We start from the raw sequence: 18,327 nt of genomic DNA, 5'->3' as shown, positions 1-18,327 counted from the left end.
TTTGAAAGCATTTGGTTCAAATGGTTCAAATGGTTCTGAGCACTATGGGACTTAACATCTGTGGTCATCAGTCCCCTAGAACTTAGAACTACTTAAACCTAACTAACCTAAGGACACCACTCACATCCATGCCCGAGGCAGGATTCGAACCTGCGACCGTAGCAGTCGCGCGGTTCCGGACTGCGCGCCTAGAACCGCTAGACCACCGCGGCCGGCTTTAAAGCATTTGATTAAATAAAAAGGAAAAGTATAAAGAAGTTTATTCGTATATTTTGTTATTTCATGAACAATGATACTTTCTTATAGTGGTGTAGAGCCTTACGTATTATTAATATTGTGACAGACTGGTCTTAAGTGCTCTCGTTGTAAGTAGAGTTTTGGGCCTGATTAAGAGTAGCAGGTTCTTAAAGTCTCAAAGATTAAGTGAAGAATAATACACTACTGGCCATAAAAACTGCTACAGACGCGAAATTTAACCGACAGGAAGATGCTGTGGTATGCAAATGATTAGCTTTTCAGAGCATTCACACAAGGTTGGCGCCGGTGGCGACACCTACAACGTGCTGACGTGAGGAAAGTTTCCAACCGATTTCTCATACACAAACAGCAGTTGACCGGCGTTGCCTGGTGAAACGTTGTTGTGATGCCTCGCGTAAGTAATGCGTACCATCACGTTTCCGACTTTGATAAAGGTCGGATTGTAGTTTATCGAGATTGCGGTTTATCGTATCGCGACATTGCTGCTCGCGATGGTCGAGATCCAATGACTGTTATCAGAATATGGAATCGGTGGGTTCAGGAGGGTAATACGGAACGCCTTTCTGGATCACAACGGCATCTTATCCGCAGGACTGTAACAGATCGTGCAGCCACGTCTCGATCCCTGAGTCAACAGATGGGGGCGTTTGCAAGACAACAACCATCTGCACGAACAGTTCGACGACGTTTGCATCAGCATGGACTATCAGCTCGGAGACCGTGGCTGCGGTTACCCTTGACGCTGCATCACAGATAGGAGCGCCTGCGATTGTGTACTCAACGACGAACCTGGGTGCACGTATGGTAAAACGCCATTTTTTCGGATGAATCCTGGTTCTGTTTACAGCATCATGATGGTTGCATCCGTGTTTGACGACATCGCGGTGAACGCACATTGGAAGCGTTTATTCGTCATCGCCATACTGGCGTATCACCCAGCGTGATGGTATGGGGTGCCACTGGTTACACGTCTCGGTCACTTCTTGTTCGCATTGACGGCACTTTGAACAGTGGACGTTACATTTCAGACGTGTTACGACCCGTGGCTCTACCCTTCATTCGATCCCTGCGAAACCCTACATTTCAGCAGGATAATGCACGACCGAATGATGCAGGTCCTGTACGGACGTTTCCGGATACAGAAAATGTTCGACTGCTGCCCTGGCCAGCACATTCGACAGATCTCTCACCAACTGAAACCGTCTGGTCAATGGTGGCCGAGCAACGTTTCGCCACAATACGCCACTCACTGCTCTTGATGAACTGTGGTATCGTGCTGAAGCTGCACGGGCAGCTGTACCTGTACACGCCTTTCAAGCTCTGTTTGACTCAATGCCCAGGCGTATCAAGGCCGTTATTACGGCCAGAGGTGGTTGTTGTGGGTACTGATTTATCAGGATCTATGCACCCAAATTGCGTGAAAATGTGATCACATGTCAGTTCTAGTATAATATATTTGTCCAATGAATACCCGTTTATCGTCTGTATTTCTTCTTGGTGTAGCTATTTTAGTGGCCAGTAACGTATTACACTTAAATAACGCTGCATCGAAACCCACTATCTTTATACTATATTAAGCTAGCTATTCAGGTGATAACGTGGCCGTGTAGTTGTGTGTTGTCGACACCAAATAGGTGAACACAAACATAAACATTTCTCTTGCTCTGATATCGACGAGGGAAAGTAGAGACGATAACGACGACATACACGTATACATATACAAACGATAGAATATTGTGCTGCCTTACAATACGACAACACAATGCACGTCACGGTAAACTTGCACACCAGAAAAGCGGTGGTACTCTTCGCTAAAATATTTGTGGACATTAATCACTGGTTCCTAGCCAATTCTTTGTCACTAAACTTTGAAAAAACACACTACATGCAGTTCAGAACTTGTAAGGGGTGTCCCAAGAGTATATGTCTAACACACGATGACAAGAATATAGAAGAAGTGGACAGTGTTAAATTCTTGGGATTACAGCTTGATAATAAATTCAACTGGGAGGAGCACACCACAGAACTGCTGAAGCGTCTTAACAAATCTCTGTTTGCAATGCGAATTTTGTCAGACATAGGGGATATAAAAATGAAAAAGCTGGCATACTATGCTTACTTTCATTCCATAATGTCACATGGGATTATTTTTTGGGGTAATTCATCAAGCCAAGCTAAAGTTTTCCGGGCACAAAAACGTGCAGTAAGAATTATATGTGGTGTGAACTCAAGAACATCCTGTAGAAGCCTGTTTAGGGAACTAGCGATACTAACTACTGCTTCCCAATATACACTCCTGGAAATTGAAAGAAGAACACGGTGAATTCATTGTCCCAGGAAGGGGAAACTTTATTGACACATTCCTGGGGTCAGATACATCACATGATCACACTGACAGAACCACAGGCACATAGACACAGGCAACAGAGCATGCACAATGTCGGCACTAGAACAGTGTATATCCACCTTTCACAGCAATGCAGGCTGCTATTCTCCCATGGAGACGATCGTAGAGATGCTGGATGTAGTCCTGTGGAACGGCTTGCCATGCCATTTCCACCTGGCGCCTCAGTTGGACCAGCGTTCGTGCTGGACGTGCAGACCGCGTGAGACGACGCTTCATCCAGTCCCAAACATGCTCAATGGGGGACAGATCCGGAGATCTTGCTGGCCAGGGTAGTTGACTTACACCTTCTAGAGCACGTTGGGTGGCACGGGATACATGCGGACGTGCATTGTCCTGTTGGAACAGCAAGTTCCCTTGCCGGTCTAGGAATGGTAGAACGATGGGTTCGATGACGGTTTGGACGTACCGTGCACTATTCAGTGTCCCCTCGACGATCACCAGTGGTGTACGGCCAGTGTAGGAGATCGCTCCCCACACCATGATGCCGGGTGTTGGCCCTGTGTGCCTCGGTCGTATGCAGTCCTGATTGTGGCGCTCACCTGCACGGCGCCAAACACGCATACGACCATCATTGGCACCAAGGCAGAAGCGACTCTCATCGCTGAAGACGACACGTCTCCATTCGTCCCTCCATTCACGCCTGTCGCGACACCACTGGAGGTGGGCTGCACGATGTTGGGGCGTGAGCGGAAGACGGCCTAACGGTGTGCGGGACCGTAGCCCAGCTTCATGGAGACGGTTGCGAATGGTCCTCGCCGATACCCCAGGAGCAACAGTGTCCCTAATTTGCTGGGAAGTGGCGGTGCGGTCCCCTACTGCACTGCGTAGGATCCTACGGTCTTGGCGTGCATCCGTGCGTCGCTGCGATCCGGTCCCAGGTCGACGGGCACGTGCACCTTCCGCCGACCACTGGCGACAACATCGATGTACTGTGGAGACCTCACGCCCCACGTGTTGAGCAATTCGGCGGTACGTCCACCCGGCCTCCCGCATGCCCACTATACGCCCTCGCTCAAAGTCCGTCAACTGCACATACGGTTCACGTCCACGCTGTCGCGGCATGCTACCAGTGTTAAAGACTGCGATGGAGCTCCGTATGCCACGGCAAACTGGCTGACACTGACGGCGGCGGTGCACAAATGCTGGGCAGCTAGCGCCATTCGACGGCCAACACCGCGGTTCCTGGTGTGTCCACTGTGCCGTGCGTGTGATCATTGCTTGTACAGCCCTCTCGCAGTGTCCGGAGCAAGTATGGTGGGTCTGACACACCGGTGTCAATGTGTTCTTTTTTCCATTTCCAGGAGTGTATTTATTCCTTAATGAAATTTGTCATTAAAAATATATCACTTTTTCAAACCAACAGTTCAATTCATGGAATCAATACTAGAAATAAGAAGAATCTTCACAAGGATTTAAAGTCACTTTGTCTTGTACAAAAAGGTGTGCATTATTCAGGAACACACATTTTCAATAACTTGCCAGCAGCCATAAAAAGCTTAACAACCAATGAAATTCAGTTTAAGAGAAGCCTAAAGGATTTATTGGTGGCCAACTCCTTCTACTCCATTGATGAATTTCTTAGTAAAACCAACTGATTTGTATATAAGTACAACATAACTTCTGCACAATTTCAGTGCAGTAATGTGTTCACTGAAAATTTGTGTGTGTGTGTGTGTGTGTGTGTGTGTGTGTGTGTGTGCGCAAGTATAATCTAACTTCTGCACCATTTCAGTGCAGTAATGTGTTCATTGTAAATAAGTATTATAGTAGTTGTATTACATGTTTATTACCTTATAAATAAATAAAATACTTTTTTATTTTAAATTCAGTGCATTAGTATTTGTAAAATGACTCTTAGTGTTCATTAAAAAATGACGATCATTCCTCTTGGGGCCTGTGGAATGGTACATTAGCTTATTTGTTTTAGTTGTAAATATTTGTCACGTATTGTTGTTTTTCTGACATGTTCCACATCCTGGAGGACCTCCTCACTACGGATCAATTGGAATGAAAGTAAATCTAATCTAATCTAATCTAATCTAAGCTACATGGGGTCTGGCATTGTGCTATTGAAATTGGGTACGAGGAGCTGGTTGCGTAAAGGTCACTTTTTCGGGTTCTAAACCTTCCTGATGTAGCAGATGCTGCTGAAATTGCTTTCAGAACGTAGGAGGCGTTACAGCCAATAAGGGCCCAGACTGTTACACTTTGTCCCCCATGCCGCTTAACAATGCAAACTGCCCGACTGCATTCTTTATGGTAGCGTCTAACGCTTACATCATTGGAGGGTGAGTTGACACGGACTCATCCAAAAACGCTATGTACAGTACACCTGTGGCAAATTGCAGGCTGAGGCGTTCGTGCTTTCTGGTGAGTAGCACTGGACGAGTATTCGGAAGGAGAGCGGTTTAAATACGTGTCTCGACATTCACACTTTGATTTCATCCAGTTTCCTTAAATCGCACCAGGAAAATCGCGGGAAGATTGTTTTGTACAGCCTGCCGGGGTGGCCGAGCGGTACTAGGCGCTACAGTCTGGAAACGCGCGACCGCTACGGTCACAGGTTCGAATCCTGCCTGGGGCAAGGATGTGTGTGATGTCCTTACGTTAGTTAGGTTTAAGTAGTTCTAAGTTCTAGGGGACTGATGACCTCAGAAGTAAAGTTCCATAGTGCTTAGAGCCATTTTAACCTTTTTTTTTGTTTTGTGCAAGACACATCCCACAAGGCTTGGACAGAAATATGGAAATGGCACATGCAATGTGTGCCTGAAAATATATAAAAAATAAAAGAAAAATAAAAGAAAAATAAAAGAAAACACTAACCACACAGATGAAACGGAAATCGCTAGATGCGCTGTAGATGCACAGACTAACAAATGTATGAAGATAGTAACTGTTTTCAAAAGAACAGGTACCATTGATGAGCGTGCAGCTTCTCTAGAATAAATGATAATTAATTGAAACCCTTAGCTGCCGCCAGGTGTTGTTGATAAACCCCGATGGGGACAAATGGCTCAAATGGCTCTGAGCACTATGGGACCTAACTTCTGAGGTCATCAGTCCCCTAGAACTTAGAACTACTTCAACCTAACTAACCTAAGGACATCACACACATCCATGACCGAGGCAGGATTCGAACCTGCGACCGTAGCGGTCGCGCGGTTCCAGACTGTAGGGCCTAAGACCGCTTGGCCACTCCGGCCGGCTCGATGGGGGCAGCTGAAATTCATCTGATCAGTGACGTGGTTTAGTTGATGCAAGTTATGTTGACAATGATCTTTTACCCAGTGCTGTGGTGACTGACTGTGTTAACATGCGGAGCGGCATGGTAGGCAATGTCTGCCGAACGGTGTCCTTTGAAACACTTGTGCCCACACCAGCACTGATCTCTGGTGTGAGATTTGTGTCCTCCGTGGCTCAGATGGATAGAGCGTCTGCCATGTAAGCAGGAGATCCCGGGTTCGAGTCCCGGTCGGGGCACACATTTTCAACTTTCTCCGTAGATGTATATCAACAACACCTGGCGGCAGCTCAGGGGTTCAATTAATTATCATTTAGACTAACAAATGATTACAAGTTCAGAAAAACTGCAAGATTCATTCAGGGGAAAGAGCTTCACGAATTAAGCAAGTTAATAACGCGTTGGTCCACTTATGTCCCTGATGCAAGCAGTTATTCTGCTTGATGTTGACTGATAAGAGTTCTTGGAGGGCCCTGTCTATAATGGTCCAAACGTTCTCAATTGAGGAGAGATGCGGCAACCTTACTGGCCAAGGTAGGGTTTGGTAAGCACGAAGACGAACAGTAGAAACCCCCACCGTGTGTGGGTGGGCATTATCTTGCTGAAATGTAAGCCCAAACTGGCTTGCACAAAGGACAACAAAAGGGGGCGTAGAATATCGTCAACGAACCGCTGTGCTATAAGGGTACCGCGAACGGGAACCAAAGGGGTCCTAGTATGAAACGAAATGGCACTTCTGATTGTCAGGTCGTATGGGAGGAGAGGAGTGGTAGGGGGGGGGGGGCACAGTCTGGTTGATATCACATCGCTGTCCGCGACGTCTCCACGCACGTCTTTCCTGGTCATTGGGGCTCAGTTAGAAACGAAACTCGTCGCTGAAGACAATTCTAGTACAAGCCGAAGACCTCGGATATGAAATTCCGAGAACAGGGAGGGTGTTGTTTGATTTCCAAGAGGAAAATAGAAAAGACTAAGGAAATCATAGGGGTACAAGTAGGGGATAAATATGCAATTAGGAGAAGGGGCGAAGAGTTATAGCAACAGCAATGGGAAAATGAGAAAACGGGAAGAAGGTTGTACCAACTACTGTCAAACATCAGGGAAAGGCTACAGATGAGCTACTTTGAGCTGCACTTTCGTACAGGACATGGGCCATATCCAACATATCTATGTCGATTTGGAAAACGGGCAACACCAGCGTGCGAGTGTGGTGCTCCGGACGGAACACCCGAACATGTCGTCTATGACTGCACGTTATACGACGATGTGGCGCTCGAACTCAGGAACCATTACCGAACAGAGATACACATGCACTAATGCGACGTGCCGAAACCTTTAATGTCCTAAACAGTTTGGCTTGTGAAATATCCCAAAAGATTACGGGGGATTTTATTAGAGACCAACATGGTTAGAGACCAAAGATAACCCGATGAAGACAAAGGTACGCCTGCAAATGCCGCCGAGCGCGGAACTGGGCGGCCGCTTCACGACCGGAACCCGCCGCGCTGCAGGGCCAGGAGGGCAGGTGTATCATTCAAGAACTTGACATCCCGCACTAGATTCATAGAAAGTAGTTACACGAGAATAATGTAAAATTAGAACACTAACATTACTAACATACACTCCTGGAAATGGAAAAAAAGAACACATTGACACCGGTGTGTCAGACCCACCATACTTGCTCCGGACACTGCGAGAGGGCTGTACAAGCAATGATCACACGCACGGCACAGCGGACACACCAGGAACCGCGGTGTTGGCCGTCGAATGGCGCTAGCTGCGCAGCATTTGTGCACCGCCGCCGTCAGTGTCAGCCAGTTTGCCGTCGCATACGGAGCTCCATCGCAGTCTTTAACACTGGTAGCATGCCGCGACAGCGTGGACGTGAACCGTATGTGCAGTTGACGGACTTTGAGCGAGGGCGTATAGTGGGCATGCGGGAGGCCGGGTGGACGTACCGCCGAATTTCTCAACACGTGGGGCGTGAGGTCTCCACAGTACATCGATGTTGTCGCCAGTGGTCGGCGGAAGGTGCACGTGCCCGTCGACCTGGGACCGGACCGCAGTGACGCACGGATGCACGCCAAGACCGTAGGATCCTACGCAGTGCCGTAGGGGACCGCACCGCCACTTCCCAGCAAATTAAGGACACTGTTGCTCCTGGGGTATCGGCGAGGACCATTCGCAACCGTCTCCATGAAGCTGGGCTACGGTCCCGCACACCGTTAGGCCGTCTTCCACTCATGTCCCAACATCGTGCAGCCCGCCTCCAGTGGTGTCGCGACAGGTGTGAATGGAGGGACGAATGGAGACGTGTCGTCTTCAGCGATGAGAGTCGCTTCTGCCTTGGTGCCAATGATGGTCGTATGCGTGTTTGGCGCCGTGCAGGTGAGCGCCACAATCAGGACTGCATACGACCGAGGCACACAGGGCCAACAACCGGCATCATGGTGTGGGGAGCGATCTCCTACACTGGCCGTACACCACTGGTGATCGTCGAGGGGACACTGAATAGTGCACGGTACATCCAAACCGTCATCGAACCCATCGTTCTACCATTCCTAGACCGGCAAGGGAACTTGCTGTTCCAACAGGACAATGCACGTCCGCATGTATCCCGTGCCACCCAACGCGCTCTAGAAGGTGTAAGTCAACTACCCTGGCCAGCAAGATCTCCGGATCTGTCCCCCATTGAGCATGTTTGGGACTGGATGAAGCGTCGTCTCACGCGGTCTGCACGTCCAGCACGAACGCTGGTCCAACTGAGGCGCCAGGTGGAAATGGCATGGCAAGCCGTTCCACAGGACTACATCCAGCATCTCTACGATCGTCTCCATGGGAGAATAGCAGCCTGCATTGCTGCGAATGGTGGATATACACTGTACTAGTGCCGACATTGTGCATGCTCTGTTGCCTGTGTCTATGTGCCTGTGGTTCTGTCAGTGTGATCATGTGATGTATCTGACCCCAGGAATGTGTCAATAAAGTTTCCCCTTCCTGGGACAATGAATTCACGGTGTTCTTATTTCAATTTCCAGGAGTGTAGTTAGGGACTGCAGCGATTTTCAAGTAGATGGCCAGCCCAGTGCCAGGGGTGCGCTCACTGGGATTAGCTCAGTGAGCAGGCCTTAATAGTAGGTTTGCATATCATCTGGCACACCTGTAACGCTGCAGGGTAGATAGTCTTAGAATAACCCAGTGTAGTCAAATAGTTAGATTAACCCTGTCCATAGCCAGTGCCATTAACCAATTAAGTATAAGCTGCTTTGATATGTATGATAAAAGGACCCACTAATTAAATAAGGTGATGGGTTATTGTGTGTAACCAATGTTGTTGTTTATGAATCATTTGTATCATAATATTTGTTTTCAATTGTACTAATATCTTGTATCAATGAAGTATTAAAGAAAAGGCCGATTACGTGGCAGCCAAGCCGACTAATTGCTTGCGTAAGGGCCGGTCGCAGGCCAACACGTTATTGATTTGCTCAATTTGAGAAGCTTTTTCCCTTGAATAAATTCTCCAGTGTTTTTGAAATTTTAATCATTTGTTTGCCTGTACATGTACAGCACATCTACCGATTTCCATCCCATTCGGATACTTTCTTCGCGGTGCATCGACTTTTCTTCATAGAGTGTAAATGCTGAAGCTAGCCAAACATGTAGGTTGCACTGATGTATTTGAACACGGAAGGCACCTGCGCAGTGCCCTCATTGAGCTGCCGAAGAAGAATAATGGAGTTTTCATAGGCTATGTTCATTATTTCCTGTTGTCTTCCGTTCTCTCCTATGCAAACGCTTGTTCACATATACAAGCGAATAGTAGTGAACTCTGGCGAATTGTCTGCGAATGCGCATTGGCTCCGGGTTAAAGGTTGCTCAAGATAGAAAGTAACTTTTATAGAGAAAATGGATGTCAGCTCCCCGCCATCTATGAAATAAAAACCCACCTACGGAATGCAAGCAATAATAAACAACTATTACGCGACCACAATATTATTTAAATTTCAATTAAATCAATACCATTAGCTGCTGACGGGCGTTGATATACGTCAATGGGGACAGTTGAAAATGTCTGCCCCGATCGGGACTCGAACCCTAGATCTCCTGCTTACACGGCAGACACTATCCATCTGAGCCACCGAGGGCACAGAGGATAGGGCGCCTGCAGGGATTTGTCACCGGCACGCTCCCCGTGAGACCCACATTTTCACCTTACTGTCCACACACTGCCGGCCGGAGTGGCCGAGCGGCTCTAAGAGCTACAGTCTGGAACCGCGCGACCGCTACGGTCGCAGGTTCGAATCCTGCCTCGGGCATGGATGTGTGTGATGTCCTTAGGTTGGTTAGGTTTAAGTAGTTCTAAGTTCTAGGAGACTGATCACCTCAGAAGTTAAGCCCCATAGTGCTCAGAGCCATTTGTCCACACACTACATTCGTAGTGCCCCAGCCATTATACCCATTACTCGCGGCAGAAAATCCACCGAGTCCCGTAAGAGTTCAGGCAAATCGTGTGCATCCGCACTGAAGGAGGTCATAGCCAGTTAGCCTTAAACGATATGAAGATGGCATCTGTTCTTTCGGACGTGCCATCTTCATACAATATTATTGCACCTGGGAGTGACGGAGATTCGGCTGGCTTATCTCTAGTTTTCATCGTGATATTTCACGACGACACACTGTACCACTTAATAGTTGTGCATTTGTTGTCTTTAAATCATTTACAACTCTGTGCGTTTTCCTTAGTAACCAATGCACTTGTTTACTGCAACGCCACCTCATGTTTACGATAACGATCACGGGAGGACAAATGCAATGACAACATGGTCGAATAATACCAGTAAGCGACCAGTTGATACGACGTAATATGTTGGTAAACATACTCTCTCTGACGAAATAAATCTCGGGTGCACAGCGTTGTATGACTGTGCACAGGACAATATTTCGGCAATCGACCACGTTGCCATCATCAGATGCGCTGAAGTATTGACCGGCGGTGGCCGGCGCCATGTATATAGAGGGTGAGTCACCTAACATTACCGCTGGATATATTTCGTAAACCACATCAGATACTGACGAATCGATTCCACAGACCGAACGTGACGAGAGAGGCTAGTGTAATTGGTTAATACAAACCATAAAAAAATGCACGGAAGCATGTTTTTTAACACAAACCTACGTTTTTTTTAAATGGAACCCCGTTAGTTTTGTTAGCACATCTGAACATATAAACAAATACGTTATCAGTGCCGTCTGTTGCATTGTAAAATGTTAATTACATCCGGAGATATTGTAATCTAAAGTTGACGCTTGATTACCACTCCTCCGCTGTTCGATCGTGTGTGTCGGAGAGCACCGAATTACGTAGGGATCCAATGGGAACGGTGATGGACCTTAGGTACAGAAGAGACTGGAACATTACGTCCACATGCTAATATTTTTTTATTGGTCTTTTTCACTGACGCACATGTACATTACCATGAGGGGTGAGGTACACGTACACACGTGGTTTCCGTTTTCAATTACGGAGTGGAATAGAGTGTGTCCCGACATGTCAGGCCAATAGATGTTCAATGTGGTGGCCATCATTTGCTGCACACAATTGCAATCTCTGGCGTAATGAATGTCGTACACGCCGCAGTACATCTGGTGTAATGTTGCCGCAGGCTGCCACAATACGTCGTTTCATATCCTCTGGGGTTGTAGGCACATCACGGTACACATTCTCCTTTAACGTACCCCACAGAAAGAAGTCCAGAGGGGTAACATCAGGAGGGCTCGCCGACGGAGGGCCGTGTTTGTTACAACACGCAACTGAACGTCGGAGGTTTCAAGCGTCTACTTTAGGTTACAATATCTCCGGATGTAATTAACATTTTGCAATGCAACAAACGGCACTGATTACGTATTTGTTTATATGTTCAGATGTGCTAACAAAACTAACGTGGTTCCATTTAAAAAAACGTAGGTTTGTGTTAAGAAACATACTTCCGTGCATTTTTTTTACGGTTTGTATTAAATAATTACACTAGCCCCTCTCCTCACGTTCGGTCTGTGGAATCGGGTCGTCAGTATTTGATGTGGTTTACGAAATATATCCAGCGGTAACGTTAGGTGACTCACGCTGTATAGGACAATCCCCCTCCCGTTTCTCCCTCAGGCGCTTCCTATGAGTCGGTGCTGTCCAGGTACAGCGTCCGTTCTCCCGCTGCCTGGGCGCAGCGTCCTAGGTCTTCTCGTTCAGGAGGATCTGCCGGCACCGCTCTCGTTATTCTTCCCTCCTCCCCGAAAATCGGTACACTCTCGGAAAAAATGGACGCATTTTACGTAAACACCAAGTGAAAACCATATTCCGTCCTCCAAGAAAAACCAAGAGCCTTCTTGGTAGTGTCAAGGACAACCTTGGTAACCCTAGATGAGCGGTTCATCAGATACCTTGCCTTCCGGTAGTGTATACATCAGTCAGACCATTCGTACGATTGAGGACAGATGCCGAGAACATCAACGGCACACTAGGCTGCAACAGCCCAGTAAGTCGGCAATCGCTGAGCATTGCCTGTCGGAAACTCCACAGCACGGATTATGACCAAACCAAAGTCCTGACACAGACTTCCAAATACTGGGACTGTGTCATCAAAGAGCCATAGAGATCAAAGTAAGTGAGCCACAACTAAATCGTGACAGCGGTTACATCCTTAGCAAGGCGTGGGAACCCGCGATCACCCGGATTAAGAAGAAAAAGGGCATTACCCAGAGTGTACCGACTTCTGGGGAGGAGGGAAGAATAACGAGAGCGGTGCCGGCAGACCCTGCTGAACGAGAAGACCTAGGACGCAGCGCCCAGACGGACGCTGTACCTGGACCGCACCGACTCATAGGAACCGCCTGAGGGAGGAACGGGAGGGCGTTTGTCCTATATATACATGGCGCCGGCCCACCGCTGGTCAGTACATCAGCGCACCTGATGATGACAACTTGGTCGATTGCCGAAATATTGTGACCTATGCACACTCATACTAGGCTGTGCACCCGAGATTTATTTCGTCATAAAATACGGCTGGAGAAGGTGAAGAATCACATTCTCGCTCTGTTGCTCTACCTGTTGTCACCGGAAGGACTTCACCCGATAATCCCACTTCTTCAGAACAAGTGCATCAAGAAATTGGAAATTTGTCGTAAGGTCTTATGGGACCAAACTGCTAAGGTCATCGGTCACTAAGCTTACGCACTACTTAATCTAACTAAAACTAACTTACGCTAAGGACGACAGACACACACACACACACACACACACACACACACACACACACACACACACACACACGCACGCGCGCGCGCGCGCGCGCGCGCGCTCGCGCCCGTCTGAGGGAGGACTCGAACCCCCGACGGAGGGAACCGCGCGGACCATGACAAGACGCCCTAGACCGCGTGGCCAAGTGCAGCAAGACTATGGCTCAAATGGCTCTGAGCACTATGGGACTTAACTTCTGAGGTCATTAGTCCCCTAGAGTCGTGCTTGGGTAGCTCAGATGGTAGAGCATTTGCCCGCGGGAAGTCAAAGGTGCAAGTTCGAGTCTCGGTCCGGCACACAGTTTTAATCCGCCAGGAAGTTTCAAGAAGCAGCGTGTTACTCACATGACATGTGCGCGATGTTGTAGCAAACTGACTTGGTCTCATCGCCTGGAAGCATTCTGAAGCCATCGAAGCACGTGCAAACCCCCGGCTGGGTGCAGTTGCCATTGACGCAGCCATTGGAGCAGACAGGAAGACACGTGGAATTTCCTTCGTCGCCAGGGTCCATCTCGTACCCGTCCAGACACTTGCACGTCCACGGCGCAGTGCAGTTGGCGTTGGTGCAGCCGTCGGGACACACGGGCACGCATGTAGAGTTGAAAGGGTCATCCGGATCGGTTTCATAGCCATCCCAGCAGGTGCAAGTTCCCGGTTCCGTGCAGTTCGCGTTCACGCAAGGGAACGAGCATACGGGCAAGCACGTGGACGCGGTCGTATCTTCCGGATCCAGCTCGTAGCCCTCGAAGCAGGTACAGATCTCGGGCTCTGTACAGTTGGCGTTGGTGCACGGATTGGAGCAGATAGGGAGGCAGGTGGAACCGGACAAGTCCTCGAGGTCCACCTCGAAGCCGTCGAAGCAAGTACAGATATCAGGGTCTGTACAGTTTGCGTTGGTGCACGGAGTGGAGCAAATGGGAGTGCAGGTGGAGTTGGTCGCATCCTCAGGATCCTTCTGGTAGCCGTCCAAGCAAGTGCAGGTAGCTGGGGCAGTGCACTCGGCATTCACACAGGGGTCCGGGCAGACGGCGACACAGGTAGCCCCAGACAGGTCTTCGGCGTCCCTCTGGTAGCCAGTGAGACAGGTGCAGATGTCTGGGGCTGTACAGTTGGCGTTGGTACACGGAGTGGAGCAAATGGGAGTGCAGGTGGAGTTGGTCGCATCCTCAGGATCCTTCTGGTAGCCGTCAAAGCAAGTGCAGGTAGCTGGGGCAGTGCACTCGGCATTCACACAGGGGTCCGGGCAGACGGGGACACAGGTAGCCCCAGACAGGTCTTCGGGATCCCTCTCGTAGCCAGTGAGACAGGTGCAGATGTCTGGGGCTGTACAGTTGGCATTGGTGCACGGAGTGGAGCAAATGGGAGTGCAGGTGGAGATGGTCGCATCCTCGGGATCCTTCTGGTAGCCATCCAAACAGGTGCACGTCGCCGGGGCAGTGCACTCGGCATTCACGCAGGGGTGCGGGCAGATGGGAATGCAGGTAGCCCCAGACAGATCTTTGGCGTCCCTCTCGTAGCCAGCGAGGCAGCTGCAGGTGTCTGGGGCTGTGCAGTTGGCGTTGGTGCACGGCGTTGAGCAGACCGGGAGGCATCTGGAATGGGTACCGTCTCCCGGGTCCATTTCGTAGCCGTCCAGACAGGTGCAGGTCTCCGGCAGGACACAGTAGCCATTCTGGCAACCGTGGTGACACGTTGGCCAGCAAGTGTTCTTGTATGGCGCCTTTGGTGAGAGCTGGTAACTGGCCTCTAGTGGTGACCCCCTGGTAAGAAACGAAGACATGTCTTTTAATCTGCTCCTTATGTCATAATGAAAGTTTCTTAAATAATTTAATGTTAAACTTTGTGCACAATAAGCATTATGATAAAGCGTGGCACAGTAATTCAGAAGGAAACAGGGATAAAATGTGAGCACCCAAAGAATCACAAAGTACTATAGATTTCTGGTTATTTGGGACATTGTCATTAACGAGGTTGACGAAAAAGAATTTTACATGGCCTTTTGACGTTTTCCCACGTGTGTCAGCCTATGAATGTTTGTTTGATGGAAGATCTTTCTTTTTGTTAGTTTTCCATACATTAGGATTCCAACATCTAGTGTTTAGCTAGCAGTTGGATTGAATGCAGACTGGGTCAAGGCAACTGTTGATTGTTTTCCTGTTTTCTCGATAGTATCGTACCAGAACCTAGTACATAATTAAATCCACTTTGATCAGTGTTCCAAACGCAGTGTTGCTGTGCATAGACACTTGCAGTTTACTTCTTCGCTGCAATGGACCCAAACCTAAAAAAAAACTGGAAGTTCATACTCTCCAGGACAGTTACCTTATTTCTTATTTCTGAGGGATACCTACTCTTCCTGCCACTAGATATTCAAGCTTCTGAATAATCAGATCAACTACAAACATTGCGAAAGTGTCATCATTCTGTCCTATGCCTTCTTAATTTGGGTGGCACAATATTTAAATTATATAAATAATATAAATTAATGATTTTGTTCATTTTTTCTGTATGTGTATGACAATATTAAACAAGTCAACTGTTTGCTGAGGTAACACAGGTGTGTAAACCCGCCTCTCCCCCACTGTTGTGTTCAAACCAAAAGCTACACAATCACACCCCACTGCACATTAGAAATGTGAGATGGGTCCACGTTTAAATACAACCAACCTGTGGTCTCATTGTAAGGTGGCAGAGTAAATGAAGGCCAATTTCGCACCTTTCATAAGAGTTTTATATATCATAATGAAAAGGTGAATATGACGCCTAACTTACTTCCGTGGTAATGAGTAGATTTGCGTGTAAGTATGTAATTCAAAATGGATGACACTCAGTTGATGGTATTAACACTCTGCTCCTATATAATGTATGTCAATGAGCAGAAGGTGAAACAAGCAGCGATAGGAAACGTTTTTTGTGGAAACAGAGGTCGCACCACGAAAACCTCTTAGGGGGCGTCCCGCAGTGGGAATCAGCGACCGGGCAGGTGACGCATACTGGAGAGCAAGTAATGGGCTACCAGAAGTCGGACAGAAGGAAGCTTTAGAAAACTGCGTTTCGGAATTCCAAATGGATGGGAACAAAACCAGTGATGCAGTTGATCACGTGAACAGCAAGTGGTACACATGTGATGTACACATGTAACTTTCAAGTGCCTGCAGTGGGCACAAAACGTCTGGTTGGTGGAAACGAAATAGCAAGGAGTGAAGTGCCGAGATTTCGACGCAGTTTAATGGTAGGGCCCTTCTGATTGGGAGAGAGAGTTTGCACAAAAATAAGAGGAACGCTCCTATTGGTCGAAAAAAGCTGTGACGTGGAGAACGAAAGAACCCAGGTGGGGTGACAGTTCGGCTACGAGAAAGACAAGAGAGAAATTTTCGGGGACTCTTCTCTGAACTGGCATCAAGTTCAGAACGGGGCGCATAACGGTCTGTACTAATAGAAGATATTTGTGCGGCTCACATTCAGCTAGATATCAGCTGTAGCATCGTTGAGCCCCAACTGTGCAGAAACGAACCAGCCAGTTAGTTAAATGTCCTTGCGAGGATTGAGAGGGCATTTTAATATGCACGCTGCTCCAGCCATGCACGTGCATATCGCCATATTCCAAGAATAGGGATGAGTACAAGTTTTCTCGCATAACCAGAAACAGGGAGAGTTTCTGCTGGAAAAATCAGCCAAGGCTTAATTAGTTTTTATCGGAATTTAGAATTTCAGAGGATTACAGCAGCCATGCAGACGACAGCTCATCGCAGCTAAGGTAAACACTGCGAACAGAGGTGTAAACTAGTTGGGTCACCAGCTTGCGTCCACTGTAAACTCGAGCGAGCTTGGGTAATCTTTTGCTCAACTTTTCACAAAACTAACCATCTTCCATAGACTTGATTGTCGTCCTAAATAAAACCAAACTTTGAACCGGAATCAGGTGATTTATCGTGACATACTAAGAATAATTTTGTAAAGAAACTTCTAGTTAAAATTTACCATTGTTCCATTAAGTTTCGGGTGTGCAGCCGCAAGAATTCTCCTTCTGCTTCTAATATTTGGGCCGTATAACGTTCAGCCTTCTTCAGAGTGAGCCGCAAGACTGCCGCTCCAGTGCTCGCTTCGTCCCTTTATACTCGTGTACCGCGCGACTGCGCATGCGGCCACAGACGCAAATGCGCCAGAGACGTTGGTCGGCGGCAGAGACGTGTACAGTGTGCGAGTTACTTCTATGACTCCGCAGTCGATCTGTGTTGGCATGTCGATATATCCTTCTGAACTATATATGACGGTAGTATCTGTTCCCGAAAGAACAGTTACCGTCAATGACCATGCAGCTTTGCTAGAAATGAAATGATTATTAAATGGACACCATAGCTGCAAGCTGCACTGTAAGCAGGAGATCCCGGGTTCGAGTCCCGGTCGGGGCACACATTTTCAACATGTCCCCAATGAAGTATATCAACGCCTGCTTGCAGCTAGGGTGTCCATTTAATAATCATTTCATTTCTAGCAAAGCTGCATGGTCATTGACGGTAACTGTTCTTTCGGGAACAGATACTACCGTCATATATAGTTAAAAATATGGGTTCCCGGCCTTTGACCTTCTTGTGCGAACGCACACGCTATGCCCGAACTCGTACGGGACTTGGTAGATTAATCTGCCACGAGTAATGAGTATGATGGGCAAACATCTATTAGGCGCACTTCGAATGTAGTGTTGTGGACATGTTGGGAATGTGGATCTCACGGGGAGCGTGCAAGGAATAAGTCGCTGCAGACGCACTATCCTCTGTGCCCGTGGTGGCTCAGATGGATAGAGCGTCTGCCATGTAAGCAGGAGATCCCGGGTTCGAGTCCCGGTCGGGGCACACATTTCCAACATGTCCCCAATGAAGTATATCAACGCCTGCTTGCAGCTAGGGTGTCCATTTAATAATCATATCCTTCTGAGCTGCACTGTGACGACGCCTTTGTGAGTTTATTACACCAAGTGCCGGATTCCATGATTTATCAAGGTTGAGACCACTATCTCTATTAATTAACTTCGTCGTCAAGCGAATCTCAATTGCCTCTTTCACTATCGATTCCCAAAAAGACGATGTAGTTGCCGAAATTTCGACGTTGTCATACAACATAGATGGCTGAA

At 48.0% G+C, this 18,327-nt stretch overlaps 1 protein-coding gene and 1 non-coding gene across 2 annotated transcripts in view; one reads left to right on the top strand and one right to left on the bottom strand.

Annotated features, from left to right (window-relative positions):
* Window positions 1-18,327, bottom strand: part of LOC126109470 (tenascin-X-like) — a 124,880-nt gene that overhangs the window by 13,475 nt on the left and 93,078 nt on the right. The window contains exon 6 of the mRNA XM_049914498.1: window positions 13,542-14,956. Coding sequence (XP_049770455.1) covers window positions 13,542-14,956 — 1,415 coding nt within the window. The remainder of the gene's footprint in view (window positions 1-13,541; window positions 14,957-18,327) is intronic.
* On the top strand, window positions 17,975-18,049 carry Trnat-ugu (transfer RNA threonine (anticodon UGU)). The gene has a single exon. It is a non-coding gene; the product is annotated as a tRNA-Thr (tRNA).

The sequence above is a fragment of the Schistocerca cancellata genome, chromosome 12, assembly GCF_023864275.1.
Source record: "Schistocerca cancellata isolate TAMUIC-IGC-003103 chromosome 12, iqSchCanc2.1, whole genome shotgun sequence".
NCBI lineage: Eukaryota > Metazoa > Arthropoda > Insecta > Orthoptera > Acrididae > Schistocerca > Schistocerca cancellata.
Note: the sequence above shows the minus strand (reverse complement) of the source record. Positions and strands in the feature narration are given on the sequence as shown.